At 37.9% G+C, this 14,195-nt stretch overlaps 1 protein-coding gene across 1 annotated transcript; it reads left to right on the top strand.

The window, feature by feature from the left end:
- Positions 1-2,231: 2,231 nt before the first annotated feature.
- Positions 2,232-3,417, top strand: LOC120439793 (adhesion G protein-coupled receptor E1-like). Its single transcript, XM_039610849.1, has 4 exons — positions 2,232-2,310; positions 2,565-2,724; positions 3,010-3,066; positions 3,190-3,417. The coding sequence occupies exons 1-4, from the start codon at positions 2,276-2,278 to the stop codon at positions 3,265-3,267; spliced, it is 330 nt and encodes a 109-aa protein (XP_039466783.1). The 5' UTR covers positions 2,232-2,275; the 3' UTR covers positions 3,268-3,417.
- The last annotated feature ends 10,778 nt before the right edge of the window (positions 3,418-14,195 follow it).

Raw genomic sequence — 14,195 nt, 5'->3', positions numbered from 1 at the left:
ACACTGAATGGGATGGAGAGTCTTCTCAGTCATCAGTATTTCCAAACAGAGAAAAAGACAGAGATGTGTTCAGATGTTATCACAGCCATAATACCAGTTAATAACACTAACCTCACAGAGCCTGTCAACTTTACTATCTACCATAGGAAGGTACAGCTGCAGAATCTCGACTCTACATCTATTAACGCAGAGGGATACAGACTTTTAATGTTTCTTGCCCATGTGCACTTTGCTTTTTCAGGAAATACCAGAAACAGGAACAGTCAGTTGTGTTTACTGGAAAACCACAGAAACTGTAGAAGGAAAGTCTATGAGCTGGTCAGAGGAAGGCTGCTGGATTGCATTCTCTAATGAAAACTATACAATCTGCAGCTGTTCTCACCTTTCTACATTTGCTCTCATCATGCAGATTGGGGAGGTATATAATTTTTTCTTCTTCTTTTTTGATGAACTAATTTGTTATGGTTAAATAAATATTAAAATCCAGACAGATTTTGAGTGGTGGATGCACACACTTATTCTTTTCTTCACTTCATTGTGTTGTAGAAGTAATTTAATTTGATAAAATAACTCCTTTTTTTTCTATTAGCGAACACTCAGTGACTCAGAATGGCAATACGTAGGGAAAAATTCTTGCAAACCCAAAATCTGTTATAAAAAAATTTAGAAATTGAATACAGTACTTTGTGGAACCTCCCTTGGCCACAAACAATCTCCTTAGCTAGTGTATAAATGCTTGGTACAGGTTGATTTAGCCGGTTTATGACAGTCTTTCCAGAAGTACTTGTGATCTGGTAAGTCTATGTGTCTGGGAGCTAAAGGATTGTCAGGGGTTTGTCCCAAAGCCAACTGTGAAGGGACTTGAATAGTTACTTGCAGTGATATACTAAGAAAAATATGCAGTAAGGTCATTTTAATCACAATCTACATATGTCTCATTTTCAGCCTACACCATCGAATCCTTTTTTAGAGTGGCTGAACCGGGTATGTGTGATTATTGGACTTTTCTTTTTGGCTTTGGCCATCCTTACCTTCCTTCTGTGCAGCTGGAATCCCAAAATTAACAACACCGCCCGTCTCCACCTCTGCCTCAACCTGTTTTTTTCACAACTGCTCTTGTTGTGGAATGACAAATACACTGATAATAAGGTACAATGTGGCTAAACTACAAGAATTATCAAAGGATTCTCTTTTGTGTTCCAATTATCCATAAAGCTTTGAGTTTAAATTCATTTATCTGTCTCTACAGCTGGCCTGCACTGTCATGGCAGGACTTCTCCACTTTTTAATTGTTGCCAGTTTTGTGTGGATGTTGCTGGAGGCACTACAGCTCCACTTGTTGGTACGGAGGCTCTCCAAGGTGCAAGTCATCCGACGAGATGGCCTCCCCAGGCCAATTCTCTACCTTGTTGGCTATGGTGTTCCATTTGTAATAGTGGGTGTTTCTGCACTAATTTACTCTGATGGATATGGTGTTACCTCCTCAAATGTGTGCGTAACACATACTTATTTTCATATTTTCCCATATGATCAATATTTTTCTAGAACAGGTTTGCTTGATTGTGTATTTACTTGTTTACGTGATTCTTTTGCAGATGCTTTCTCTCTACAAAGCGAAATTTCAACTGGGCTTTAACAGGACCTATTGTTGCTGTCCTAGCAGTGAGTACATTGAGTATTTGCAACTGCGTATTGAGTATTTAAAATCCTTATTTAGAGACATGACTGTAGTTAGCTGTCATGTTAGCCCTTGGACATCTAACTTCTGTTGGACAAATGTTTTGTATTTGGCCCATGAAATGTAGGATTGGGTATAAGATTATTTTTAAAGCACTGTCGTGCCATGTTGGATTAACAACTAATTGTAATGCAACAGAAGCAATACCCCCGCCACCTCCCCACCTCCCTTACACATTTTGTAAGGGACATGTGATTCAACTCTAAAGAAGATGAGGGATGACACTGAATTGTAGTTTTAAAGGCTTTGAATAAATGTTTGTAGAAAAGAAAAAGCAATAGCAAGTTTATTTGCACACTTACTCATGAGCAGTTTCTTTAGCATGAGTTGATGTCACCTTTAACCCCATCTCATGCTAACAGTAGTACTTTTTCGAAAACACTTTTTTCTATAATTAAAAGTCTGTATTATCAAGCCTGTGGCAGGCTTCTTTTTACTTTCTACACCTAGCAAATATTGTTGTTTGTTTGTTTTTTAAAGATCAACTGGTTATTGTTCCTTGCTACTCTCTGGAGTCTGAGACCCACTTTGGCCAACATGAAGAGTGATGTTTCTCAATCCAAAGACACCAGGTTTGAACATTCATGTACTGTTTTCACTAAGGTGACAATGAAAGTGGCACCTGCATGTAAGTGCTAATGCACAATTTGTGACTTACGTACATGTCTTTATAGTGGAACTCATTGTAAGGTTAAGGTGAAGAATGGCTTTGGATAAATGAGCTGAAATCAGATGAAACAGAAAAAAAGGACAGCTTTTCTCAACTCTGCTGAATGTAAACACAAATAGTTTTTTAAAAATATATATTGTACTCTTTGTTTTTCAGGTTGATTGTTTTCAAAATCGTGGCACAGTTTGTCATACTGGGCTGTACATGGATTCTGGGCCTGTACCAGACAAACCTTTTCTTCCAGGTCCTCTTCATCATTCTCAACTCCCAGCAGGGGACTTTCCTGTACATCGTACACTGTCTGCTAAACAAGGAGGTAGACCTTAGCTTGAGCTATGCTCTTATTAAATTTTGCTCTTTCACAACGTCTCATTTAAATGCTCACACTAGGCCAATAGTAACACAATGAAGGGAGCATAAAGTAAGTTTGTGGTTATTAGCTAAAAAAAATGACCTTTGCTGGTTTCTCCTTTACTGTGTTTTACAAATTTTAAGATGTACAATGTTCACAGTGTAACAATGATTATGGTTGTAAAGCTTTACATGGACTCTTTGAGTATGGAGCTAAACTATTATACTGTACTGAAACTGTCTTTACCAGGTGCGAGAGGAATACATTAAATGGTTGACATGCTCTATTGGAAAAGAGGCGGCTGAGGTAAGTCTTGTGAAAAACTCAGCACTATCCCGAGCAGTCTTAGAAATATCGAATCCTGTCACTTTAAATCTCAGTCAGTGCACCTCTTAGCCCAGCTGTTTCTAATAAATCAATGTATTTCAGGAAAAAGATGTGGGTTCGGTCACCGAAGATTTCGACAAGCCTGAGAACCAAAACAATGAAGGGAAGAAGGACCACTAATCCTAATGAAGTGAGCAACGCTAAAACAGACAACGCTATCTGTATCGAGTTATTATCTGTGCTTTTTCTAAATTCCATTTTATTGTGTCTAGAAAGTTAACTGTACTTTATCCCGTATAGCTGCATATTGATCTATATCATTGTCTTTTAGGGCCCTAGCTTGCTATTTTAACTGCTTAAGAAAAATATATTTTTAATTAAACGTGAATGCAGTGACTGCTAAAGTAATGCTCTTTCACAAGCAATTATTTCTAGGTGTGTTTAAGTTTTATTAGCTGTATGTTACTGTACTAGCTGTGCTATATTACAACGGTACATGTCATGTTAACGCCATCAGTTAGGCCTGTTATTATTATTATTATTATTATTATGCTGTATAGATTTGAAATGTAGCTAATGTAGCAGTAGAATACCATAAGTCTGACAGCCATACTGATTTTCTCACTCACTGACTAAACAGACCATCTCTGTACCTAATTTGCTTGGGTCTGGGAGCTTTCGCAAACATGTTGCTACTCACACCCTCAGAGAGTCAGGCTTGAAAAAACAAAACCTTCTACAAATAAAAACATGTGCTTCTCAGTTTATTCTTTCTTGTGTTATTTGCATTTTATTTACGTGGCATATGAGACACTTTGACGTGGCTTACACTTTACAAGACAAATTCGAGGTATATACAAAGCCAAGCATACTTTCTGATTTACATCGGCATTTAGCTTGCACACTATTTCAGAAAAATCACTCACAGGACAGAAACAAACTATTAAACTTGAATTAAGACATTAAAAAAAAGAAATAAAAGGAGTGCAGGGATAAATCGTGTTTAATATGGTTTGCTGTATTGTCTGTCATTTATCAGAACGTGCATGTAACAAAACCCTGAAAGAAAGTAACATTTACTACCCCTCAGTTTCCTTAGGATAGATAAGGTATCACATCCTTGGTTCATCATTAGTGCTTCCTTTCTTTAGGGAGAATAATCATTAATTTGTAACATTAGGGTTATGTTACCCAGATCGTCAGTTATTTATTTGGGATTCACATTTATTGTAGATGATTGCATTCGTTGCTATTTGCCTTTTATCATAATTGGAAAAAATAAAGTGCTGATGATACTCCTTGCATTGGAAATTTAGAACAACATACCTTACTTTTGTGGTAAATTACAACACTCAGGATTCACTCTCGGATAATCTGGGATCCCAGGACATCTAATATCTGATTATAACCTGCACTTGTAGACTAAAACTTTTACAGTACACAGATATCATCAAGTTTACTGTAATGCATATGCAATACAAATGTCTTCCTGAAGGCTGCAGTGTTTAACCACATTATGAGATTGCAGCTTTTGTGCTTCCTGACTCAGATCAATCCAACATTTCCTTCTGAAGCGTGTATTTAAAATGGTATAAAAATATAGTGATGATATCTCTAGTAGTCCATGTTATATGATAATGATATTATTAATATAAATTAAGATAAAGGAGAAAAAAACAAGTCTCTGTGCCATTCTGACACCATCTGTTAGTCAAAGCAAAGTAGTGGTGATGATATTTTGAAAGTCTACCTTACATAGCTTAATTCTCTTAAATAAAGTAATGGCTGTTAACTTAACCCTAACACTAACCATAAACAGGTTGCTGGTGTTTGATATGAAGGGGTTAACAGTTAATAACACTGCTGCTACCAGTGTTTTCTCTAAAGTCTCCAGTCGACTGTATCAGTTACTGAAAGCCACATACTGATCATGTGACACACTGAGTGATGCAGTTTTGTCAACTGCCACTAGATGTTACCATCCGTTACCAAGTTACTATCTATCTGTTTGTGTGAGTGTGCACGTGCATATATGTGTGCCTAGTTTGATGGCTATGATTGTCTGCTGGTATTGAGTATTAACCTGCATTGTACTTATACTGAAAATAAACAGTGAGGAGTAGAGTTACAGCAGGGAAGCAGAAGGTGAGCTGTGCTAATTTCCTTGTATGCCAAGTTTAGTGTTTAGGTTTCAGGCCTTTTGTGTATAATTTATCAATTTAAACTATCCACAAATATTTACACAGACATACAAGGTGGTTGGATGAGCATCACATTTGGGGCAACACATGAATATGTGTAAAGAAAAAAATATCTATTTTGCCTGCTGATATTTAAAATTGTTGGCGTGATGTTGTTTGCATGATCTTGTATAACAATATCTTTGAAAATTTATGCATTCAAATGCCTGTTTCTGATTCCTGTTTAATGATGCATAGTGTCAGTCAGGATCAGCTGGAACTCTGCGTTCTGTCTGCTTGACTGCTGATTGGATCCCATTTGAATCTAGTGATGCTGCCCTCATCTCTGTCCAGGCATGAGGCCACTGATGACACGGCCAGCATTCACACTCTAAACCCCTCTTCCCTCTGCATAAACATTTCTGTGTGATAAACACTGAATTAATGTAATATTAATTATGACAGTTTTTCCACAAGCCTGCACCACAACTGAGAAATACAAATAGGGTTTTTTTTTCTTTATGTTACTAAAAATATTGGAGCTCAGAGATCATCCTAGGAGAATTCAGATTCGGTTAGCGGCCTAATCAGTCACTGCGAATTATATCAAAATGGCACACTACTATGCTCTACAAGGTTTTAAGACAATATAACTGTCATAAATGTAAGATAAGTTAGTTCCACATTTTGCAAATGCACCTAACTGCTTAAATATTGATTACTGTGACATTAGACAGGTGTTCCAATTTTTATTTTTTCTAAATTTCTGTAGCTCCTAAAACTCAGTATGTCATGTTTCCTGCAATTTTTAGGCATTCATTCCCAAAGCTTTTATTTTATGCTACTCACTAATTCAGTTACTGCAAATGCTTTTTTAACAAATTAATTGTAGCCTATTCTTTTATTTATTTATTATTTTATGCCGCAAACAACAATCCTGCATCATGTTTAACACACAGCTGGAATAACAGACAAAATAAGGATAATTATAAAAAGACATTACGGTTCCCAGGGTTTGCTTCATTCTCTCTCTCTCTCTGTTTCTCTTCCACTCTCTTTGCTGCTCTTCTCAATACTATACATGGTTACCATGGAAACACACTTGCAGCTCTCGAGTCGTGAGGCCAGTCAGCTGAGATACCACGTCTGGTAAACAATCCCGCAATCTGAACTGCTGGGTGTGTGTCAGAGTTTGTCAAGGCATGTAGGCATCAGCCAAAGGTCATAAGTGCCAGAAAGGTGGCCAGAGCAGGGGTTCAAACTGAGACAGCTAATGTGACAGTGCTAAACTTTTCCTACTGCATGTTTTATTTAACAGACATTTGAATGGCATTTAAGCCTCTTTAATCCACTATAATAGGAACACGACTGAGAGGGACACAGATTTCTAAGTGCAGCTTAAGCTCTATGTTATTTTTTTTCCTTACTCAACTAATTACAAATGCAAGACAAAGTAGACCCCCAAACAACAAACACATGAATTAGACAAGGTAGTGTAAAATGTAAAAGAAAGCATTCACAAGTTTATAAACTCTCATTCTGCCAACATTTAACATACATGGACTATTGACTGAGCTTGCTCGGTACTCTAAGAAAAGCATATAATAGCAGAATAATATCACTAACATGGTTTATTTCTTCTCAAAGCATTATCAGCTATGTATTGATGTAACCTCAAGATTACATTATTACATTGTAATCCATGTTTATGACTTAAAAGCTTATTCACCATCCTTTGACTCTGGGGTCAGTTTTTGGTAAGTTCAAGTAAACCTCATTTGTATCGTACTTAGATGATGAAACTATAATTGGCCATTTGACTCAATTACAAAAATAATAAAACTAAACGCACAACGAAGCCATCCGGACGTGTAATCACTCCGGCGTATCCTGGATCTGCCAATAGACCTCATTTACATGCTCAAAAAACATCGCCTGTCCAAACCACCTAAGTGGTAACAAGACCCCGAGATACTCAAACACCTACACTTGGGGCCAAGGGCGTAGATTTGGTTTTGGCATTGGTGGGGACGGTTGATTCAACCACCCAACCCTGCCCTGTTTCTTTTTTTCCCCCTTTTTGTCTTTGCTTCTTGATAAAAAAGGGAGAAATATACTTGCCTACATATGCTATTCTACATGCTTTTAAACCATTTAAAATTACAATTCATAGTTTTATATGTGAATTATATAATGTTAAATTACTATTAAACAAATGACTGAGTATTTTAGGCTTTAGTTTACTTCAGCCATATTCCATATAAATCATCATAAAAAAATAAAAATAGTTTCAAATACAGTCATGACAATAAAAGAATATGACTTTAAGGACTTAACAATATTACTTCAGTTATAGTACACCAACATCTCTGATACATTAACACTAAGGGAACACTGAATGACCTGGTGGGTTTTGTCATCTAAGATTACCACAAAGTAAAAGATCTCTCAGCAAAATTATGCAACATTTTAGGTGCACTGTTGCCCCGATCAAATCAGTGAGCTGGGATTTTTTATTCTAAACATGAAATACTGTTACAGCAACAGACATGGACTACTGGTGTCCCACACAACAACTCAATGTCCACTATGTGAAGGAGCCAAACACATGCCTTCTCCTCTCTTTAACTGAGATAAACTGCTGGCATATTTGTTTTACATCTATACTGTCCAGTCTCTCCTGGTGGACATGGCATACAGCAGCATTGTTTAATCTCAATTGTCATGATAATAAATACTAGTTAATCTATAGCACCAAATCATCACCTCTTCACCTCTGTCTGAGCTACAACATGGCAGAGCTGCCTCTGTCACCTGATAAATAACAGTGAGACATTCCAAATACATGCAGTCACACATGTGCTTCAAATACAGTAATGAACCACCAAGTCATCATCCAATTTCACCTGTGATCTTGTGTCACCATTACTCTCTGAGCTTTGTGTTGGTTCTTCTGTCACCTGACAAATAGCACATACATGACAATAAGAATAAAATGGGTCGCTGCTTCAGAGTTTCTATCAATGTGTGCAGATCTTGACTTATCAGTAACGTTTGTAGGGTGAGTGCATTTTAAAAATAATTTGTGCAAACTGCACTACAAGGTGGAATATTTGCAAAATCATGACTACCTCATGATATTTTGTCTCAAAAATTAGACATGTAATTTTAACAGCCTCTGTAAACTAATATCCTGGCTTGCTCGAGGCTGCCGTTTTCTCTGACAGTTTCAATCAAAATTAGAAATGCTGCTCTGGGAGACTGAGATAACTAATAGTGCTGCCTGTTGTGCAGTTAGTTTCCAAAACACGTTATTTATGGTTACATACAATTTTAGACTGATGTGGGCCAAAGCCTAGCATAGCCTGTCACGTTATTATGACGGACACATTTTATGAGTGAACTTGACTTTAAGTGACTTACAGGTTTCTTTGAAAAATATTTTCTTATATTCAGGTTCTTCCTTTGTGCTGCCATCCTCCTCTCCTCCTTGCAGGTCCTCGCAGCGCAGGCTTACCGCTGCTAAAACTAAACAGAGCTCCCTGAAAGGCACAGCCAATCACATTGGCCATATTTGTCACATGAGGTAGGACTCCAGTAGAGAACGTAATGTAACTCTTTCTGCACCGCTGGGTGAATGAGATGTTGACAGATCGTTTTTTTTCTTTCTGTCTGTTTTATTTTTCTTTACTCGAAGAGATCAAATTATTGGTGGGGACAATTCAATAATCGCTGGATATTGGTGGGGACATGTCCCTTCCGTCTATGACAAATCTACGCCCTTGCTTGGGGCAGCAACTGACTGCCCTAGTGAAAGCTGGAGGTCAACAGAACCACACCATCAGAGAAAAGCAGAGACCAGATCCTGAGACCACCAAACCTGCTGCAGCTCAACCTCCATACTTTGCTGTACTTAGAAATATGATGAACAAAGTCAGTGACAAAGGGCAGCCCAACAGGGACCAGCAGCCACTGGGAACAAGTCTAACTTATTGCTGGCAATGCACGCTAAACACTCTACTATTATTGGATGGGGACTGGAAAGAACTAAAGCTAAATACACACAGCAGGCACTTAGAGCACAGCATTTGCCTTGTGCTATGGAATGTGATGGGGGGAGCAACGGTTTCGCAAGTGGATTTTCCAGTCAAGCATTGGGCAGTCGCATCAGCAGGTGGAGCATTGTGACAGCGGAGCAGTATCAGCTGTTCTTTTCATGTGTTGCATAAGCAGGGCATGCCCCAGCTGTCTCAGGTATATCAACCTCCAACACTTGATAAATTCAAATTATCAGAAGTTGCCCATTCAGATGATGAATGCAGCAAAGGAGACTTTCTTCTGTCCCTACGCCCCTGGTACAACATTTGTGATGCTTTAATTTACGACCCATGCCAAGTATTAACTGACTAAAAAGTTCCATTAATAGAAATACATAGAATAGATAGAACTGAACAAACTGACTGACAAAGTCACACAAAATTGAATATATTAAAATAATACAATCTACTGGTAAAAATTCAGAAAAAACAAAGCAATAAGCAATAACTTAGACAGGTGCCCCTGACAGGGCAACCACGGGTACAGTTTATCATCATAGGGTCATATTATACTTCTTATTTTTCACCTCTCTTCCTGGGCCATTTTTTTTATTCTTGTTTTCATGCTTTCCTTGGCTTTTCGTACTATTTTCAGTGATTTCCATTGGTGCCCTTTTATCATTTGTTTCTTGTATTACCTCCCTCTACAGTGTATTTAATTTTGCTTTTCCCTTCCCTCTGCAAGTTCATCTTTGCACAGCTGCAGCAGTCCCGGTATTATCCTTGTGTTTCTTTGTGGCATTAATAAAGGGTTTGCTTGTCTTTTTGATTCGTCTATCCCCAGTTCTGTTCTGGTCCGACTCGTTGGACCAATCACCTGGATAAAGACTCTTGCCAAATAAAGATTGTAACCTTGATCTGGTCCCCGAGCTGTACGTTTGAATTCACTTGGTGTTAACACACTTAGCTGGGTCTTTCTAAATGTGCTTTGAGACACTTTTAAAGGTCTACACAAAGAAGGTAGTTAATCGTTTTACTGTCCAAACAACTTTCAGTACTTATTTGTATAGTACAAAACCTCATGTGTCATGCCTCCTGCATACTCTGTTTGTAGAGCATGCACTGAATACCTGTAATTATATCTATCATTTCATAAATCTTGAAATAACCTTATTTATAGGCCTAGCTTTGAAATGCTGGCCTTTGTAAGTGAATGAATGACAAGGCTCCAGCAGACATCATTCAGCCCTTTTGTGGGCATTTACTGAAGCACCTACAGAGAGTATCAAAGGAAAAAGAACCCCAACAATCCTCATAAATAACCTTGGTTACTTCTGCTGACTTACTTGATTCTTTAAGTAGGTTTACTGAACATGTACAACACACTTTTTTTAAATATTTTTTTTTTACAGATTGTATAGTTTGCTTGTATAGGTTAGAATCCACCAGGAATCTCTCCAGGTACTCTGGGTTCTTCCCAAAGCAATGCAGTTAGAGGGGTTAGGTTAATTAAAGATTCTGGCAACCTGTCGCCCCTGGCGAGTGTGTCCCACCACTCGCCAGGGGTGAGTGTATGGATGGGTGGACTGTTTGCTGTTTTTAGAATGTACCTTTTAGAAAATGCGTTGCGTTGGGTTTTATGGCACTCCCTTAAATTTAAGAATAAGCACATAGGTGGAAAGGCCACATTACAATGTGATATGCTGGCCTGATCTTCTATTTCTGTTCCATGATATGTATAGAGGGAACTACAGGCCAGTCAATCCATATTGCACATTAGCACAGATTTGCCATAGCGACATAAAATGAAGGGCAATCTCTTTCACAGTTCTAATGATCTTGATTGCCTATTGAGAAAACCTGATGTAATGTGTGAAAACACTATGATGTATGCACAATGAGTCACCTCATCAGCGCAGAAACCTGGCATACGATTACATTCGCATCAGACCTGCCCTTAATGCCAATAAAATTATTCCATTCAGGAGTAGGTAAGTGCACGAGCCATTTATCATCCAGCAAGCACAATTACAGACAAAGCCATGGATAAATTGTAGTGTTAAACATTATAATACTGAAGGGGAAAAAAAGAAGAAGCTGCAAATAACCATATGAAAGAGATGATCCTCTATTTAGCATAGCAGTAAAAATAAGAAAATATAATTAAATTGAAGTTAATGCTGCTGACAATATTTCAGAGTTAACCATGTTGATATATAAACGATTGTTGGGGACAAAAAACACATTCAGTTGTTGACTTTCCAAAATAAAAGCCTGCACAGATCAAGGCAACTCCAAACACACATAAATAAAGCAAGCAGAAAATGGATGCACCCATCTGGAAAGATTTCAACTGATTCATTATTGGAGTAGCCAGTGTCATAATCCCAGAACCTTATTAGTGATATAATAACATCCCCATTTCTTTCCAACATAGTGATCACAAGAAGTATCAGGAATTAAAGGTCCTGACAGTAATTCGGTAATAAAAGGGGAGTCATTAATTGTTTGGCTGCTAGGAAAACGTTTGCATGCATCAAAGTGAGAGTGAATTTAGGAAAGAATTATTTATGACTAGACAGCTGGTTGAGGTTAGTTATGAATGCAAGCAGGCAGGCCAGCAATTTTGGGTCCCATGAGAGCAAAAGCACTAGCCTGAAGCTCAACATTTTCTAGTCTGACAAAATTATGCTTTTGAGAGATGACCTATCATTTTAGCTTCATGTGAACTTTTAAATGGCTGACCAGTCTGTTCAAATATGTCTGATAGACGAACTCCTGTAGATTTTTTAGGCCCATCTTTTTTTCATGATTAAATGACGTTGCTCCATAAACCGGTGACATAAATACTTTTTAACTTAAGCAAATAACTTCATTTCAATAACTTTGTCACCAATATTGGTCAAATTCATCCTCAGTCATGGTTTTCCATCAGTTTAATTCTAGTCCACAGCTTACCCAGTTTGCTCGAGGATCTTTATTGGATATGTGTAGATACAGATAAAAAAAAAACCTTATTAACCTAAGAAGGTAGGTCAACAAACACTTTTTAACTCCTGTTCTAAATTCTTGGCTAATAGTAGACCAGAACTGAACAAATGCAGGCGACAGAAGAATATTAGAGAATTTCCTTCGTTACTTGTGTGGAAAGAAAGAATGGGTAAGAGAGGTCAAACACATTACAACTTAAGAAAACCCAAGCAAACAGAAAAATGCTGCAAAAGCACAAAGGATACAGTGGAAACTGAATAAAACACAGTAGAAGTAGAAAAATGTCACAAAAGGCTTACAAAAAAACCCCTCTTACGTTGCTCCCTGTGGGGGCCGCCCCTCCCTGAGCCTGGTTCTGCTCTAGGTTTCTTCCTGTTAAAAGGAAGTTTTTCTCTTCCATTGTCGCCCAAGTGCTTCCCCATAGGGGTCATATGACAGTTGAGGTTTTGTCTGTTTTCTTTCTTTACCTTCTTTACCTTACAGGAAACTGTTGTTGTGATTTGGTGTTATATAAATAACATTGAATTGAATTGAATTGAATTGAATTGAATTGAATTGAATTGAATTGAATTGAATTGAATTTCACCAGGGTCACCATATATCTGATTTATGTGTGTGGATATTGGAAAACAAAACAAAATCCTTCTGCATGGTTAATTTTGATGCAAGAAATCCCTATTATTTTTGGAACAGGGCCATTTTACCTTAGACAGTACAAAATAGGCTACTGTGCATAAACATTTAAAGAGGTCACCACATATGAATGCAGATGCAGCAATCGAAACTAAATTTGTTGCGCATCATGCTATGACAAACCATTGGTGTTGGCCTTTGGTGGACCTACTGATATGAAAAAAAATTAATAAGAGTCTCAATGCCACAGCACTCTCTGGAGCTAATAGTCCTCTGCTGACAGAGAAAAAAAAGACAGAGATTGAGAGAGTGTGAGTTAATAAACTGAGGTAAACATGTGTGTTTGCATGTGTATGGGCCTGCTGGCTTCTGTGATGAAAAAAACATGCAAGTGTGAAATGAGGAGGGGAAGAGTGTTAATTGAGTATGATTACACATTCGACATATTTCTTGCCGTGAAAAAATCAGAATCATCCTCCCCACTGTCCACACAGGCAGAACATCCTCAGGGCCTTCTCATACCTTTGGATTTTTTCAGCAATAGCCTGATTCACAAACTGCTGGGAAAATTCATCGCTCCCATCCTACTCCATCTTAGAGCTTCAAATGTGTTTGCGGTTAAAATGAGAGGGAAGAGAAGGAAGAGGAGGAGGAGGAACTGTCAAAAACGTAGGCTCTCATTTGAACACAACAATGCATTTTTTATTGTCCCCTTACCATAACCTAGAAAGAAAAATGCTGCAAATTATTGAATTGTGCTTGGGGTCAGACGCTGCTTTTAGCATTATTGTCTTTTTGAAAGGAGTAAATAATTAACATCTGTCAAGAAACTGTACTTATTAAAAGGTCCTTCTCTTCATTGATTTCTTCTTTTTGTTTTTTGGGTTTTTTTTTTTTTTTTTTTTTGCATCTGTTCAATCAAGTTTTACTGGGGCAGTCAGATTGCTTGTGCGCCTATTCACGTCTTGAATGTGAGGTGGAAGAAATCACTGATGCAGTGACTGCATGTCTGTGTCAGCCTCCTGTGTGTGCATGCAGAGTTATGGCAATCAACGCTGGATAATTCTAGGTGTGATGACTTGAAGATTTTATGAATATTAAACACCAGACACCAGCAATTAAAAGGGGTTAAGTGGTGACCCCATCCGCAGGTAGGTTATACTGTACTGAAAATGAAGCCAGTTGTAGAGGCAGATGCCCACTGCAGTTGGACTATATTACTCTACGCAGAGGTCTAGGCTATGCATCCTCCCTCCCTCTCTCTCTC

This window comes from Oreochromis aureus, linkage group 4, assembly GCF_013358895.1.
Source record: "Oreochromis aureus strain Israel breed Guangdong linkage group 4, ZZ_aureus, whole genome shotgun sequence".
In the NCBI taxonomy this organism is placed as follows: domain Eukaryota; kingdom Metazoa; phylum Chordata; class Actinopteri; order Cichliformes; family Cichlidae; genus Oreochromis; species Oreochromis aureus.
This window is presented reverse-complemented; position numbering and strand designations above follow the sequence as displayed.